Source organism: Fundulus heteroclitus, chromosome 17 (assembly GCF_011125445.2).
Source record: "Fundulus heteroclitus isolate FHET01 chromosome 17, MU-UCD_Fhet_4.1, whole genome shotgun sequence".
Classification (NCBI taxonomy): Eukaryota; Metazoa; Chordata; class Actinopteri; order Cyprinodontiformes; family Fundulidae; genus Fundulus; species Fundulus heteroclitus.
The window spans coordinates 20,353,293-20,370,093 of NC_046377.1; the positions used below are offsets into that span (position 1 = coordinate 20,353,293).

The window sequence follows — 16,801 nt, forward strand, 5'->3', positions numbered from 1 at the left end:
GAACCCACCCAACAGTGTAAAAGCAGTGCATGACGACATCAGGTGACAACACGGCCCGATAACGGGGAGGACAGGCAGCAACGACAGGTATAACAGCACAGGGAGATGACGGTGAAGACGACAGAGGAGACGACAGGTTGTAACAGCAGAGGGAGATGACGGTGAAGACGACAGAGGAGACGACAGGTAGAAACGACAGGTTGTAACAGCAGAGGGAGGTGACGGTGAAGATGACAGATTGTAATGACAGGTATAACAGCAGAGGAAACTACAGCAAACCGAGATCACGTGATTACAGGTTCAACAACGAGCTCAAACAACATAAAGTGAAGAAGAAAGGCCATGCACTTGATCCCTCATGTAGACACAATACATAAGCTCACAGCATATGGACACGACATATGCAGCTTCCATTACATAAGCACGATACATATACACCTTACATAGACACATACATGAACACGTCAGAAGACGCATAAACATAATTTATGCAGCTTCCATTACATAAGCACGATACAGATACACCTTACATAGACACATACATGTACACATGAACACGTCAGAAGACGCATAAACATAATTTTGGCACTAATGGAACCCCATAAATGTCAAAGTATATTCTGTTCATTGGGTAAACTTGGAGATTGTGATGTTTGTTTTCAAGTCCACTGACTTACAGGTTTTTAATGACAGCCTTTAGTTTGAATAAGTGAATGTTATGTTTTTTTTTTTTTTTTTTTTGCCAAAACACATTTAAGGGCCACACAAATTCAATTTATGACACGGTTTCTATTAATCCACCGCCACCTTTGGAAGCGATTGTCCCAGTGTTGTAATTGGTTCTATTTAGCAGAAACGCCTTTTCATTTTGAAGTTAAAGTTGCATGAAATGCTAATAAACCATCCAAACTGATTTTTCATTTTTGTCTTGAAGAATGCTCATTGTGACATGAAAGAACTAAGAATATTCGTTACTGTGCGAAACATGCAAAAACTATAGCCTTTTTCAGATTACCATTTCCCCAGTTATCTTCAAGAGTAAGATCAGTGAAGTGCATCATCACGCAAACTGTCCACTTCTTGGTGCTACACACTTTCAGGTTGCTCCTCAGTTTGATGAAGAACCGATCACGTGACATTGCATCACTGATGGCAGGAATTCGCTAAGCATTTGATCACAACATCGTTGTTTGAGGATAATTCACACAAGACATCAAAATCGATGTGCAAAAATGTGGCTAAGACTAGATATCTCTCAATATTTCTCTTAATGAGGTCTACCAGTGCATTGCGTTTTTGCAGCCAGCAAGTAGTTACATCAGCACCAAGTCTATGCTTGCGTTACGTACTCAGGCAAATCAGGTGGAGAATATTCATCTTCAGAATCATCCAATGGGTGTTCCAAATGAGGTCCATATGTGTAATAAGTCCACAAATGGATAATTCTATTGTATTGCCAAAAAAAAAAAAAAAAAAAAAAAATCAACCCTAAGTTCAGATAAAAATCTGTATCAAAGTTAGGTGGCAAATGTAGCTTGCAGTTAATTATTTGGTTGAAAAATGTACCACTAACCAGAACTATTTACACATGTGAATCATTCCAAATATTTCCAGATTCATCAAATCAAAATATGTGGCTAAATACAACTTACAATAACAAATTCATACTTATAGATTATGGTATGCAGTTGGACAAACCTGGGAATATTTAGAATAATTTACAACGAAATATAGCCCTAATATCCTCAAATGTGTACTTAATCTTTACCGATGTTGAGCTTTGCTTCAGTTGTGAAAAAATGTCAAATTTGCATGCCTTATGAAGCTAAAGATGTAATTGTGTACAGGAACACTGGTTTCAAGCATGAAATATAGTTTGGATTTTTACCTTGACCATTTTTCTTAGAGTTGTTATAGAAGCCTTTTACTGGGATCTCCACCATGTTGCGTTCATTCAAATAAGTGTAATATTGTCATCTTACTATTAGAGAATGCTGCTAGTGTCTACTAATGAGGCCTGTGGGTTAAAGTTGAAATAAAATAAAGTAAAAGGGGTGGACCGGCAAAAATGCAATGGCCGCGTATGAGGACGCAGGGTCTCAGATTCATGAGGCTGAAAACACTGACTGCTCATTGTTTCATAGGAAAGAGCAAGTTAAACATTTCTAAAACTAAAGAAGATTGTTCACATCTTGGCCAGATGTTAGTTTCATATCTTATACAGAAGAAGCCTGATTTTTAACAATATTCAGATGATCCTGGGAGGCTGTCAGTTACAAGCCATTTCAACCAGATAAACAACACATATGATAAATTGCATTGTAGTATACTGCAGTGGTTTAAAATCTCTGTTTATGAAAACTGATCTATTTAGAGTGCATTTTTTTTTCCAAAAAAGCAAATATTGGAACTAATAGATTGACTTCACATCAGATAGACCTACTATTAAATAGGCGCAGAAGCGGTAAAACAGTAAAATTCAATTTGACAATTTAATATTATCAAAATGTAACCTCAAAACGCAACAAACTGAAAAAATGAATTATCCCTAGGAGTTATCAATAACGACCAATAAGTGTTCAATCATGAGAGTCGACTAATAAAGAACCTATGCTGAAATGTCCAAGAGCTTTGCTGAAACAAAGGAAACAGATGGAAGTTGCAACAAATAAATTCGGATTTTCTGTTCAGAAAAATCAAATACTGCTTTAGCCAAATGCTTTATCAGAAAGTGATTACTTAGTACTGATATGCCACCAGTTTTAAACAAAAAATGATGGTAACAATCAATGTGATGTCGCACATCCATCTGAGAAACGATCTCTTAACGGCTTAGTTTACGTGTGTTTACTTGCGGCGAAAAACGCCCCCGTAACTATTCAACAAATCTTACAATCGAAACATTTTTCACTTTCTTCCATTCATATATGCTTCTGCTAACAGCAGCATATAGAATATACTATATGCAAAAAGATTTTAGATGTTTTCGCGGACAAAATGTAGAGAAAACTTGCCCCCAGCAGCAGCAAATCATCCACTATCTACGAGCTTTGACGGCTCCAGAAACAAAAAGGAAAAATCATGGGAAACAAATGTGACCTCGTTGTGAAGAGAGAACACTTTTCTTTCCGTTACAGTAACATTTCTGATAAAACTATTACATCTGAGGAAGATTTAAAGCCTTAAAGGCGGCGAAGAAAACACAGATGCGGACAGATTTGTGGCGGCAGCAGAGCGGCGGGCTGAGTTGTTTCTTCACGGTTCTCATGTGTGTTATAAGTCCCGCCTCCTGCTCTGAGCCGCAGACGTTCAGAGGAACATTAAGAGAGAAACATGGCAGAAGTAGCTCCAGCAGCGGCACCGGCGAAAGCCCCGGCCAAAGCCCCGAAGAAGAAGGCAGCCTCCAAGGCCAAGAAGGATGGACCCAGCCTCTCCAAGCTGATCGTGGCCGCCGTGGCCGAGTCCAAGGAGCGCAAGGGCATGTCTCTGGCGGCGCTGAAGAAGGTGCTGGCCGGCAAAGGCGTGGATGTGACCAAGGCCAACAAGCGCATCAACACGGCCGTCACCAAGCTGGCGACGGCAGGAACCCTGAGCCAGACCAAAGGCACCGGGGCGTCGGGCTCCTTCAAGCTGGCAAAGGACACCAAAGCGGCTAAACCAGCCAAGAAGGTGGTGAAGAAGAAGGCTCCCGCTAAGGCCAAGAAGCCCGCCGCCGCTGCCAAGAAGGCCAGCACCCCCAAGAAGGCTGCGGCTAAGAAAACAGCCGCCAAGAAGACCCCTAAGAAGGCTCCTGCCAAGAAATCCCCCAAGAAGGTGGTGAAGAAGAGCCCTAAGAAGGCCGCTGCCGCCAAGAAGCCAAAGGCTGCTGCTAAGAAGCCTGCAGCCAAGAAGCCTGCAGCAAAGAAGCCCGCAGCTAAGAAGGCCAAGAAGTAAAGCTGCTGCAAGACCAGCACTCAGTGCACCAAAGGCTCTTTTCAGAGCCACCACTTCTACAATTAAGACATGATTCCTCATCATTTCACCACATATATTTGAGATGATTTAAATACACTGCACAATCCAGCTCCATTTGGTTCAACATATCGCTTTCAAAGTATTATTGTCATTAAACTAACAATTCAATAATATATAGGAATAGGATTACATTTCATGATATTGTACAGCTGTACAAAACACATTAAGACATGCTTCCTTGTTTCTGTGTATAGAGGTTATTATTATTATTACATGCTGCTACTCCACATATCAAAGTTATAGAGAGGTTTTATTTATTTATTTGTGATTTATTCCAGAGGGACTCACAGATGTAAATATTGACAATAATATGAACAATTATGGTGATTCATGACTGATCCTATACTGACCCCACATGAAAAAGAATGAAAGCTTTGGTAATTATTTTTTTTGCCGTTTATTTATTTTGTAGCTTTTAACAGGGACCTAAAGATGTAAACCACTATAAATAATTTAGTAAACATATCAATTTATATCTATACGTTGATTTAAACTAAACCAAGGCAAGTTTATAAAGAACTTTTCAGTAACAAGACGATTCAAAGTGCTGAACCAGACGTTGCTCCTTTCAACACAAGGAACAAAAGTGAATGAACTACATGTTTAGAATACAAATAGTTATGAGCAGTAACTGACATAATTTTACTAATGACTACATTTAAATTAAATCTTTCTGAAGTTTAGTAAGGATCACTTGAAATTAATTTTTGCTTATTTTTCATTAACTCGCACTTTATTTTGAAGATTCAAATCCAACCAATAGCTGAGTGACAATGGTTTCACCGCGTGTTGAATCTGAGCCAATCAGAAACGATCCCGCCCCTGCCAGTCTCTTTATAAAGCCGCTGTTCGCTATAGAGTCTCAAGTCTTCAGTTAGAAAACGTGAAGAAAGCTCCTGAGCTACAATGGCCAGAACCAAGCAGACCGCTCGTAAATCCACCGGAGGAAAGGCTCCCAGGAAGCAGCTGGCTACCAAGGCTGCCCGTAAGAGCGCCCCGGCCACCGGCGGAGTGAAGAAGCCTCACCGCTACAGGCCCGGTACGGTTGCTCTGAGAGAGATCCGCCGCTACCAGAAGTCTACGGAGCTGCTGATCCGCAAGCTGCCCTTCCAGCGTCTGGTGAGGGAGATCGCTCAGGACTTCAAGACGGACCTGCGCTTCCAGAGCTCTGCCGTGATGGCTCTGCAGGAGGCCAGCGAGGCCTACCTGGTGGGTCTGTTCGAGGACACCAACCTGTGCGCCATCCACGCCAAGAGGGTGACCATCATGCCCAAGGACATCCAGCTGGCCCGCCGCATCCGCGGAGAGAGGGCTTAGACTGACCCCAGTACAAAACACCCCAACGGCTCTTTTAAGAGCCACACACATTCCTCTAAGAGCACATTATTCCTTTTGTTTATATGATATAGGTTGACAATGTATGTAAAAATAGCGACGTGGGGTGGCACTATAAGCTTCAGGATAATGAGGGTTTTAAAGAAAAGTCGCTATTAATTTCCAGAGCGAAGAGATTCACCGGGTTGCTCAACCAATATTTTTTTTCTGACACTAGGGGGCGAAATAGGCCAATGGACGCTAACTTGGTGCAGTTTTATCAAAGTCATTATCAACTGACAACACATACTTATCCTTGTAGGACTCTAACATTTAAAATGAGGCTCTTGGGTCTTCCCTACAAAGTTTTAGGACAAATAACATCTGATTTCATACAAAGCATTCAAGGTTTTGAGTAAAGTCAGGATTGGCACAAATTCACTTTGTTTAATACAGTCAATATCCTTGCTCAGACTGCTGCCTCTGTGACCCAACTCCAGAAAAAGAGGAAGAAAATGAATGACTGCAATACTGTTGACAAAATGAAGTTTACAGAGGGGGAAAAGGATAATATTGTGTCATGGTGATAGTATTGTCAGTATTATGAAATGTTATAAATTAAGATAAAAGAGATGGAGATTCTGCTTTAAAGTAGATGATAAATCACCACAATATCATCCCTCCAAATTAAGTATTCTGAAAAGATGGTGCTATTTGTCCCTCTGTATTTCACTTTGTTAGGGAATCGCCTGCTCAACTCCAACCTTTAGACACAGAAAGACAACTCGACGTCAGGCGCGTTTATCACATTCAAATGTTTTGGTAATGCAACTCATTTACGGCATGTACACACAAGCAGTTAGGTGATATTTGTCAGCAAAGCCTTTAACTAGATTGAGGACTACTTAAACATCACTGCTGGTACAGGAGGTGTATGAGCTGCCCCCCTCAATAATAAGACGGTTGCATTACAACAGAAGTAATTCATAAAAAGGGTTAAATCTAGTAGTAGGCCGCAATAATGACAAATATTTTCCATCCACAAAATGTTTTAATTGGAACATTGTGAGCAAATATCTGTAAAAAATAAAACCATATAAAGTGGTTCTTGCAGTCAGAAAGAGAGTGACCTGCTTCGCTGTAAGAAGCAGCAAAACGTCTATCAACCCAGTCCAGTCGCTAATTCACTGTGATGATTAGAACCTGAGCAGATGAGTCTTCATAAACAAATTTTGAAGTAAAAAAAAATGGATATAGTTTCAAAAATAAATAACTGAAATTCCAATATTAGGCTCATAAAAAAAAGTTATGACAAATGTGGGAATGTCTGCCTTGCCAACTGCAAGGCCTCCAAACAGATGTCCATTCCAAAACAGTCCCTGTCCCTCAGAGGGTAATTTCTTTCCTCAAGGAACATGGAAACCTGTCTTCTGATATTTTCTGGTGTGTCTGTGTCCAACGTAGTTGGTCCTTCCCAGTCAACTCCATAACGTTCTTCATCAATCTACAAAACACAACAGCAGTAAAAAAAAATAATAAGACGATAGTGGAAACATTTACTTATTATGGTATGATTAAGAATCCAAACCTGCTCGCATGAAGGGTCATGTATGGAGGTGTTTTCCAGTAACTGACTCCTAATCCACAATTGGTGAGGTGGTCTGCCTTGCTCTGTGGATAGTGAATGTCTGTCCCATGCCAAAGAAAACAGTTCTAAATGCCGGTTTAGTCTGGGCAGCATTACAAAATGAATACAGGCCAAATCCAGTTCACTATCAGGATTCAAAGCTGCAGTGTCAGCCAGACACTCAAGTGCATAACGGTCAGTGTTGGGTAAGTTACTTTAACTTGTAACTGTAATCCGTTACAGTTACAAGTTACTTTGTTTAAAATGTAATTGTAGTGTAACTTTTTTGATTACTTTTAAAAAGTAATGTAACTAATTACTTTTGATTACTTTTTGATTACTTTAAGGTTTTAATGAGTACTGACCCATGTTCAAAAATGAATATACGAACAAACTTAAATACACTAGGTGAGTTGTTTAGAATACAAGAAAATGTAAGTTTGTTGTGACAGTTACTTATAAATCTAATGGAGAAGGCATCCGTTTAATGAAAAAGTTTCATGTGTGTGTGACGATTTTTAAGTTTAAAACAAGGAGGATGGATTTTTTGGCAACTCCTTGACAAAAATTGCATCCCCTGCTATATCAGAGGAATTGTCACTTCTATGACTATTACTGTATATCCATCAGTAGTTAAAGGACAAGAGTCAGCAAATGCAAATTCTGCCCTGTAAAACAATGACAGCACAATTGTTGCTGTATGATCTGAAGCCCCATTTGGAGCTTTTAAACAGGCTTTGAAAAACTTTGATAATTTGCTGCTGTAATATTATAGATTTTTTAGAATAAAAAGCTAGCAGATGTGCAAATTCAAAAATAACAGAACTACAATTATAGAGCATTCAGTATTGTAAGAAAGCCCACACTGTTTGTGGATAAATACATTATTGTATGAGTTAAGTTCTGTTCCGTTTTGTGCCTTTTACGTTGTAAAAATGAAATGTCCCATGCTCCTGAATGCACCATAGCTTTCCGACGCTCAAGAACGCAACACTGAACGCTGAGCTGTGTAGATGCGCGTTTGATTTTCCGCTTAAGAAAATCAAAATATTTTCTGAAGTTTTGCAGTTTCACAACACACGTCGGCTCTCAATGTTTATTGTTGTGTGTGAATAACAAGAGACTGCATGATTGCAAAGCGCCTTGTTGCATCTTTCTCTTCCTTAAAATGAAGCCAAACTTTGGATTGCTTTTCCCGATGGGGCGCCTTTTTTTTCTTTTCTAGTCTTACGCCTGGTCACGTCGTACTTGCTTGAATGGCCGTGTGCGTAACTTGCGTAAAAAAACAGGCTGGAATCGAAAAGAGAATCGTTAAGCTAGCTGCCAAACAGTGCCATGGAATTGGAAAACACGGAACTGGTTCTGAACAGGAACCGGTTTTCGATTCCCATCCCTACTCAATATGCTTCGTCTATCGGTGAGTTGCACTTACCTCTAAATGTTTCCTCAGGTTTGACATAGATTGCTTCCAAGTGGACAAGTTCTTGATAGCCGGCAAACACTTCTTGCACTGCACGGTTAAATTTGAGCCATTTTCACAAATGTAAATGAAATGCTCGTTAAATTTCCATTGCTTGTGCTTGAAGGCTGTCATTTTTGATGCGCTGCTTGAGCTGAAATAAAACCGTGAAACGTCCGCTCGCTTGCTGTTCTTTCAGAAGGCTCCACCAGCACAGGATGGATCATCAGAGTGATAGAGACAAGGAGCCAGGGCATGAAGCAATAAAAATATTACATATTTCGCAAAGGTTTTTCTTTATATTTTTAAAAAAATTTAACTAAATTTGTAATTCTTAATATTTTCTGAAGTAACTGTAGCTGAATTACATATTTTCTCATTGTAACTAACAAATTACAGTTACTCTTTTTTGTAATTAAATTACGTAACGTCGTTACATGTAATCCGTTACTCCCCAACACCGATAACGGTAGTTCACGGTGACAACACACCAAACATCTCTCCACAGCCTTTCAATTCTTTGGTTATGGACACTGCGTCCCCGTTATAAAACTTCTATGGAAGTAAATCTGTGTCGCTGGGATCTGAATTAAAAATACCACTGAAATTTAAATGTATGTTTGTACTTACTCTTTCAGTGTTAAAATATATTCACAAAACATTTTTAACCTAAAAAAAATTTTAGGTTAAAATTTTCTCTAAGCTAAAAATTCAATTTAGTATTTCAAAGTGATTACATTTTCAATACTTATTTAAATTTTTCAGTGTTAAAAAATTCAACCTTTCAAAATTCTTACTCAATATCTTCAGCCTCCTGAGATTCAACTTGCTCCATTTCACTGTCTTAAATTCAGCGTAAAAAGGGGAGAGTTACCTTAGGTCACAGACATTAGCAATGGATTGTGGTGTCCAACACCCAGCCAATCCCGTTACGTTTTCTTAGTCACGTGACGTGGTGCCCGGACTGAAGGAAAACCAGCATCTTGGAAGTGGTCATGTAAGATAACGCTAACTGAACGGTGAGTTTATTGCTTTAATTTTTCTGTAGTATTGCTTTTCTTTGTGCATGAAATTCTATACATAGGGTGTGTCCCAATTCAAGGGGTCCAGCCCAAGAAGGATTCGACCCAGGTGGACCGCGTCCTTCGCATACCGCAAAAACCACGGAGGCTGGCTGTGAATTGGAACCAGTGTTGCCTACTCCTCAGTAAGGAAAGTAGCTATTGGCTCTGCTAAAAGTCACCAGAAGTCGCTAAATAACGTCATCACCTAATTTGCATAATCTGCCACATGACGTGATGTGCATGTTATAGGGCTTGGGCGTCATGACGTATTACTTTCCATGGCCGCCATATTGAATGCCTCCGCCGCCGCTACTCAGACTACTGCCTATGACTAACGCGTACTGTACTCCCTCTCTCAGCCGTGTTTTAATTTGATTAATTTCACCTTAACTTGATTTCAACCATGGTAAACCGTTGCTGTATTGTGGGCTGTAACAGCGCAACACATGATCGCCATGGGAAAAACATAGAAAATGGGTTAACTTTCCACCGCTTTCCTGCCTGGAGGCGCAACCACGGACGAGTGTCAGAGATAACCATGGGCGTAGGTTTGTATAGGGACCATAGGGACATGTCCCTACCAATAATTCGATGTGAATAACATGTTTATAATTTACAATACAATCGTTGTTACAGCAGTCGCTTATTTTCCTCTCGCAGCTCCGCTGCTTGGCGGCGGGCCGGCGGCTGCTGCTGCAGCTCCGTCTGCCAGCCTGCGTGTCCAGTCGGTTTTCCTGTCGCTTTAACTTAGCAGGGCACGTAACTGTGCTGTGTGCTGTTTAACTCCACTCTCATTGGTTGTTTTGCCTTAAGTCCCGCCTTCTCTCTCCCTGGTTGGCTGTTTTCTAGTGCGTGCATGTGCGTGCATGCTTGCAGCGCGAAATATAAATTTAATTCACACTAGAATACTGCAGTTACTACAACGAATATTAGACTACGAAACTAGTCCCAATAAAAAAAAAAAATATATTATCCACGCTATAACAGGCGATAGAAGAAGCAGGAGAGAGTAGTTTTCATTTGTGGAACTTAAGAAATGTATGTAACCAACGTTAACATCTTAAAATAATATTTAATTCTGAAGTATAATACTTTTTATCAACAAAAAACTTTTTTTATTTTATAAAACTAAATATTCTGTGTCAGGCAGGAGTTCTGAAGAGTGCTGGAAAAATCGACAAGCAAAGAATGTAAGCTTTCAAAAAATCTCTTTAAGGCGGTTCAGATATAAATAGCAAGTGTTATTCGTTTTATAGAGTATAACAATACGAGATGGTGCCTAAACATTGCTATTTTTTGTTTAGAAAGCATAATTAGGGTTCCACATAATAATAGTGCTATTTAATTGACTATTTCTACTTTTGGAAATAGGATAAAGTACAAACAGAGGAACACATTGGTTTGATTTTACATAGATTTCCACACAGTCCATAAGTAAATTAGTACAAACATTAGTGTCTGGTAAAAATGCTTGAATCTGGCTGTTTATTTTGAATATTATTACATTACAGATAAGATAGTGTTATATTTTCTTTTAATAATTGTTAAAAGCGATTTTATATTGTGTCCCGGTAAAAGAGACATAAGGAGCTATTTTAACACTCAGACAGTAAGTATCATAGGATGATATAAAATTTCAGATCCTTTTCGGGATTTTAAAATTTTTTCTATCTATTCTTTCTCAACTCTACTTCTACATCTCTTCGTTCAACAACGTTATGTCAGATGTATTTTAACGTTGCGTTGCCATCAACATGGCCGCCACGTCCCACAATGCAACGCAGATCCCAAGCCCTATTTGTGCTGTGGGAGAAATTACGTTGTTAGAGAAAGACAAAAAGTGCGTAAAAACACTCAGGATATATAGAGCTACTTTTTTTTTCTGTCCATTAATGTTTGTTTATTATTTATTTATTTGTTTTAATTAATATGTATTTTATCACTATACTAACCCTCCTCCTTTACCCAGGCTTGGGACCGGCAAAGTGAAACATAGAGAGACACAATGGCGGAGATACAAATTTTTTTTTTTTTACTTTTTTTTTTATAAAACTTTTTGTTTTTTGCTCTTGTGGGCCACTAAGGAGCCTACAAATCATGGTAAAACATGAACATTTTGAACCATAACATTAACATTATCAATCTAAATGGAACAAAAAAAAGACAACAAAGAATCAATGGCAATGTGAGCAAATAATGGTACTTTTTTTTTTAAACTAATAAGACTTCCCTCCACACACAGGCAGTACTTGCCAACTCACAGAAAGAGTGGGTCATCGTCATGTTGGTCAAGGCTCTCTATGGCAAGTTCAGCAACTGAGGGAGCTGACTTAAATGAGTAAGCAGCTGATATGCCAAAAAGCTGCAAAACATGATCAGGCAGCTGGTGCTCGTAACAAGCCTCACCAGACAGCTTCAGTCCATATCGGATGTATAGGATGGAGTTAAGTGTCTGCAAAGACATCCGATTTTTAAGTTTGCTTTTTACCACTCTGATTTGGCTGAATACTCTCTCAACATCAGCATTTGAGTGTGGCAAGGGCAATGCAGACACAGCAGCCATGGCAAGTTCTTTAAACGGGTTCATACCAGTTGCATCCCTGAACTTCCAGACCTCACTCCAGAATCCCAGTGTGTTTTTTGTCTTGTTCCATTTACTAAGATGGATGACACGCCATTGCTGGACAATCTTGTCGATGTCTATAGAGGAGTAGTCAAGGAGCTTGGTTACTTTTTCTATTTCTCCAGGGCTCTTATTGTGGTTTTTCGAAAAAGAGTCGCTGGAGGGTTCTGAAAAGTTGCTAAATATAGCGACAAAGTCGCTGAGTTGGCAACACTGATTGGAACCTTCTAGCCTTTGCCATATATATATATATATATGCGTGTGTGTGTGTGTGTATTTATTGCCGCACAGGAATGAGGCATCTTTTCTGATTCCACGTTCACATAACAGAAACTTTTTCTCTGCCCACATACAATATGGACGGTGGACGTTGACGTGCGGAGACCACCCTGCGCCGTATGACCGCGTCTACGTATATGATGTCTATGGTGGTCACAGAGAGACACACAGAGAGACACAGAGACACAAACAGAGACAGAGAGAGGAGACAGAGAGAGAGACACAGAGAGCTGAGACAGAGAGAGAGTACGAGAGAGACAGAGAGAGAGACACAGAGAGAGAGACAGAGAGAGAGAGACAGAGAGAGAGACACAGAGAGACAGCAGGAGAGAGATACACAGAGAGACAGAGAGAGAGAGAGACAGAGAGAGAGACAGAAGAGAGAACAGAGCGAGAGACAGAGAGAGACAGAGAAGAGAGACAGAGGAGAGGAGACAGAGAGAGAGACAGAGAGAGACACAGAGAGAGAGACACAGAGAGAGCGACGAGAGAGAGACACAGAGAGAGACAATCAGAGACGAGAGACAGAGAGAGAGACAGAGAGAGAGACACAGAGAGAGAGACAGAGAGAGAGACAGAGAGAGAAAGAGGAGAGGACAGAGAGAGAGATGAGAAGAGAGAGAGACTGAGAGAAGACAGAGAGAGAGAGACAGAGGAGAGAAGAGACAGAGGAGAGGAGACAGGAGAGAGAAGACAGAGAGAGAGACACACAAGAAGAGACAGGCAGAGAGAGAGACAAACAGAGAGAGAGACAGAGAGAGAGAGAGAGAGGAGAGGAGACAGAGAGAGAGAGGACAGGAGAGAAGAGACATGAGAGAGAGAGAGACAGAGAGAGGAGAGAGACAGACAGAGAGAGAGAGAGAACAGACAGAGAGAGAGAGAGACGAGAGAGAGACAGAGAGAGAGACAAGAGAGATAGACAGAGAGAGAGAGACAGACAGAGAGAGACAGAGAGAGAAAGAGAGAGAGACAGAGAGGAGACAGAACAGAGACATGAGTAGAGAGAGAGAGAGAGAGACAAGAGAGAGACAGAGAGAGAGAGACAGAAGAGACCGAGACAGAGAGAGAGACAGAGAGAGAGACAGAGAGAGAGACAGAGAGAGAACAGAGAGAGAGACAGAGAGAGAGAGACAGAGAGAGAGAGACAGAGAGAGAGACAGAGAGAGACAGATGAGAGAACATAGAGAGAGACAGAGAGAGAACAGATAGAGAGACCAGAGAGAGAGACAGATAGGAGAGAGAGAAGGAGAGAGACAGAGAGAGCGAACAGAGAGAGAGACAGATAGAGAGAGAGAGATACAGAGAGAGAGACGAGAGAGGAGAGAGATAGAGGACAGGAGAGAGAGAGAGAGAGAGACAGAGAAGAGAGAGAGAGAGATAGAGAGAGTAGGGAGAGAGAGAGGGAGAAGATGAGGGAGAGCGAGGGAGAGAGAGAGCTAGAGTCGAGAGAGGGAGAGAGAGAGAGAGAGAGAGACCGAGAGAGAGGACAGAGAGAGAGAGAGAGAGAGAGAAGAGAGAGATGACAGAGAGAGAGAAGAGAGAGACAGCAGAGAGAGAGAGAGAGAGAAGAGAGAGAGACAGGAGAGGAGAGAGAGGACAGAGAGAGAGAGAGAGAGAGAGACAGAGATAGAGACAGAGAGAGAAGGAGAGTAGGGAGAATATGCATGTTACAGTAGACAGGCACTGATTGAGTATAGTATAATAAATATATAAATATATATATATATATATATATATATATATATATATATATATATATAAGTGCACCCTCCTACCTGGAGTGTGTAGCCTGCTACTGTAATAACAAAGTTTTGACTGCCCTGATATATTATAAAGGATCTTACTGAGGTCGGTTTTGAAATTATCTTGTGAAAAACCTGAAGCCATTAAAAACGACTGAAACAATGCCCCGAAATGAACCACCTCCTTGCGCACACCCGACCAGCCTATCTCTCTTCCTTTGTCACGTGAACTCGCGCGGTCGCCTGCATCTTCTATGGAGAAGATGAGGAGCAGCTTAAGACAGAACTAAAGGTCTTCCACTCCAGCTTTTACTTCAAAGAACCTACAAGAAATATGTTCAATACTGAGGGAAAACAATGACCAGCTAATCTTTCCTGCCTTTGTCAAAATGATCCAAATATATGCAACATTACCAATGACCACAGCTTCAGTTGAAAGATCATTTTCCAAGCTGAAAATCATCAAAACTAAACTAAGAAGCCTGTGTGGAGAAGAAAGGCTCTCTGACCTTCTTCTGCTTGCCATTGAAAAAGACATTGAGGTAAACCACAGCGAGGTCATCAACATCTTTAAAGACATGGCACCAAGGAGGATGCTGCTTTAAAGTAGTACGCTTTAGTCTGTTCTGTTGGTGGTGTGACTTTTTTCCATTGAAAACTCACATTTAGTGAATGTTACAAATAAAAGTCAAATTTCATTCAACATGCGTGTGTATTTTATTATTGTTTTTTTTGATAATTAAGTGTTCCACGTGCGGTAAAAAGTGCCCTCCCCCCCTCCTGAGCACCTGCCCCCCAAAATGTCTGTGCACGCCACTGGCTTTGGGTATCAGTTTCTCTGCTTTTTAATAGTAATTTAATTTACATTCTTTTTAGTTTGGGGTACCAAATGTTCGTTGCTTAGCAACACTATAAAAAACCTTGTTTGGGTTTGTCAATTGATTAAAAAGCTTACTGTTTTTGAAAATTATTAGATATTAGAATGTAAGTATAGTGGGTCTAGAATTAATGTTTTACTAAAACAGACACCCCCATTTTTGAAAAGATTATTTTATGATGATTAGAACAACTTTCTAACATTAACTGACACATGTCGATGACCACCTAGTCAGTAAAGGGCGTTACTGTGAGTGAATGAACAAACGAGGAAACTTCTGTAGTCCCTGCCCGCGCATGCGCAATCAATAATAAACCGCTGCCAGCAGAGCCAGGCACAACGTATTAACGTGTCCGTTCCTCATTATTCACAGATCCACAGCGCATCCTGCCTGTGTATCGCTTGTGCCGGCCCAGATTTCCCCTAGGTCTGAGGCCGGTAACATAACCACATTCTGTAATTCTTCTTAGATTAAATATCTTACTGTAATTTTACACAATTTTAATCAATAATGACCATTCCATTTCAGAATTAGCAGCAGATGGTCATATCCCCAGACTACCTTTACAGTCTTCTAGAACTCCATCTCCCTGTCACATGCATAGCCAAACCTTTAGGCATTTCCAGACGGACTGTATATCGACGGATGGCTCAGTCAGGTCTTTCGGTGAGGGCATTATACACCACCATGTCGGATGATGAGTTAGACCAGTGTGTGAGTGACATTAAATCCAGGCAACTTCACCCTGGATACCGAATGGTGAAGGCTATTCTGCAAACCAGGGGACTGAGAGCTCAGAAAATTGTACATTTATTTTAGGACTTTGAATTTATCATAACAGAATCAGAAAAAGTTGTTAGTATTTTTCATGATTTATTTTCAAACTCATGTACACAACAAAATGTTGCATCAATAAACTACTTCAACTGGATGTTTCAAACTGCCTGAGTATGAATCTATAAAATCAGTACAACTGGTAAAACATTACTGATTCATAGAGACATGCAATATCTCATCTGAACATTGTTGTTACATGTTTTGTGTTAATGATTTCCACATCTAATATGTATAGAATTTGTTATCTGAGAAAATTAGAAGATTGAATTATTGTTTCTAAATGTTCACAACATAACGGCTTCATTAAAACAATGCCGCTTCACATAAATGGAAAACTCTGAAAAAGCATAAATGCAGGTCATGTTTCCAAAGGCATGTTGAATAATCACAGCAGACCAAAGCCAGTTTGGCAAGAGCAAATACTGGCTAAAATGCCGTCATTGCTATGGACAAACTCCACAGGCTAAAATATCGTCATTGCTATGGACAAACTCCACAGACAGACGTGCTGCTAAATTCTCCCATCCAGAATTTCATGAGACCTTTCAGTTCAGGTGGTGTGGCTTTGAAAGGAAACAAAATAAAACAGCACAATCTAATTTATCCATAAACCAGAACATATAGATAAATTAGTATGTTAAACAGTTTTCCATTTTCTTAAAATGCACATGTAAAGCTGTGGATACAGCTACACAGACAGTAGACACAGGAACATGCAAACTTCACTGTTTGATTTACTCTGGAGCTAAGATTAAATCTCAACTGTGACGTACCACCGCTGAGTAGTAAGAAACAATTATTCCTGTAGCGGTGCTTTCTAGCAAAGTAATTTGGGGAAAAAAAAAACAAAAAAAAAAAACACTGACGTTGAGCGGAGCAGAGTGACCCACAGACCTCCGAGGGAAACCTGCTGTTCACTTCTCTCGGCCTAGTGGTGTGTGAACTACCGCTCGTTCTGATGCCG

General features: G+C 40.3%; 2 protein-coding genes across 2 annotated transcripts; both read left to right on the forward strand.

Moving 5' to 3' along the window:
* The first annotated feature begins 3,305 nt into the window (after positions 1-3,305).
* On the forward strand, positions 3,306-4,019 carry LOC118566585 (histone H1-like). Its single transcript, XM_036149047.1, has one exon. The coding sequence runs from the start codon at positions 3,334-3,336 to the stop codon at positions 3,931-3,933; it is 600 nt and encodes a 199-aa protein (XP_036004940.1). The 5' UTR covers positions 3,306-3,333; the 3' UTR covers positions 3,934-4,019.
* Positions 4,020-4,874: 855 nt separating this feature from the next.
* Positions 4,875-5,347, forward strand: LOC105916187 (histone H3). Its single transcript, XM_012850552.3, has one exon. The coding sequence runs from the start codon at positions 4,921-4,923 to the stop codon at positions 5,329-5,331; it is 411 nt and encodes a 136-aa protein (XP_012706006.2). The 5' UTR covers positions 4,875-4,920; the 3' UTR covers positions 5,332-5,347.
* The last annotated feature ends 11,454 nt before the right edge of the window (positions 5,348-16,801 follow it).

Excerpts from the sequence above, each read along its gene's own strand:
- LOC118566585 (XM_036149047.1), top strand. The coding sequence starts at position 3,334 with ATGGCAGAAGTAGCTCCAGCAGCGGCACCGGCGAAAGCCCCGGCCAAA.
- LOC105916187 (XM_012850552.3), top strand. The coding sequence starts at position 4,921 with ATGGCCAGAACCAAGCAGACCGCTCGTAAATCCACCGGAGGAAAGGCT.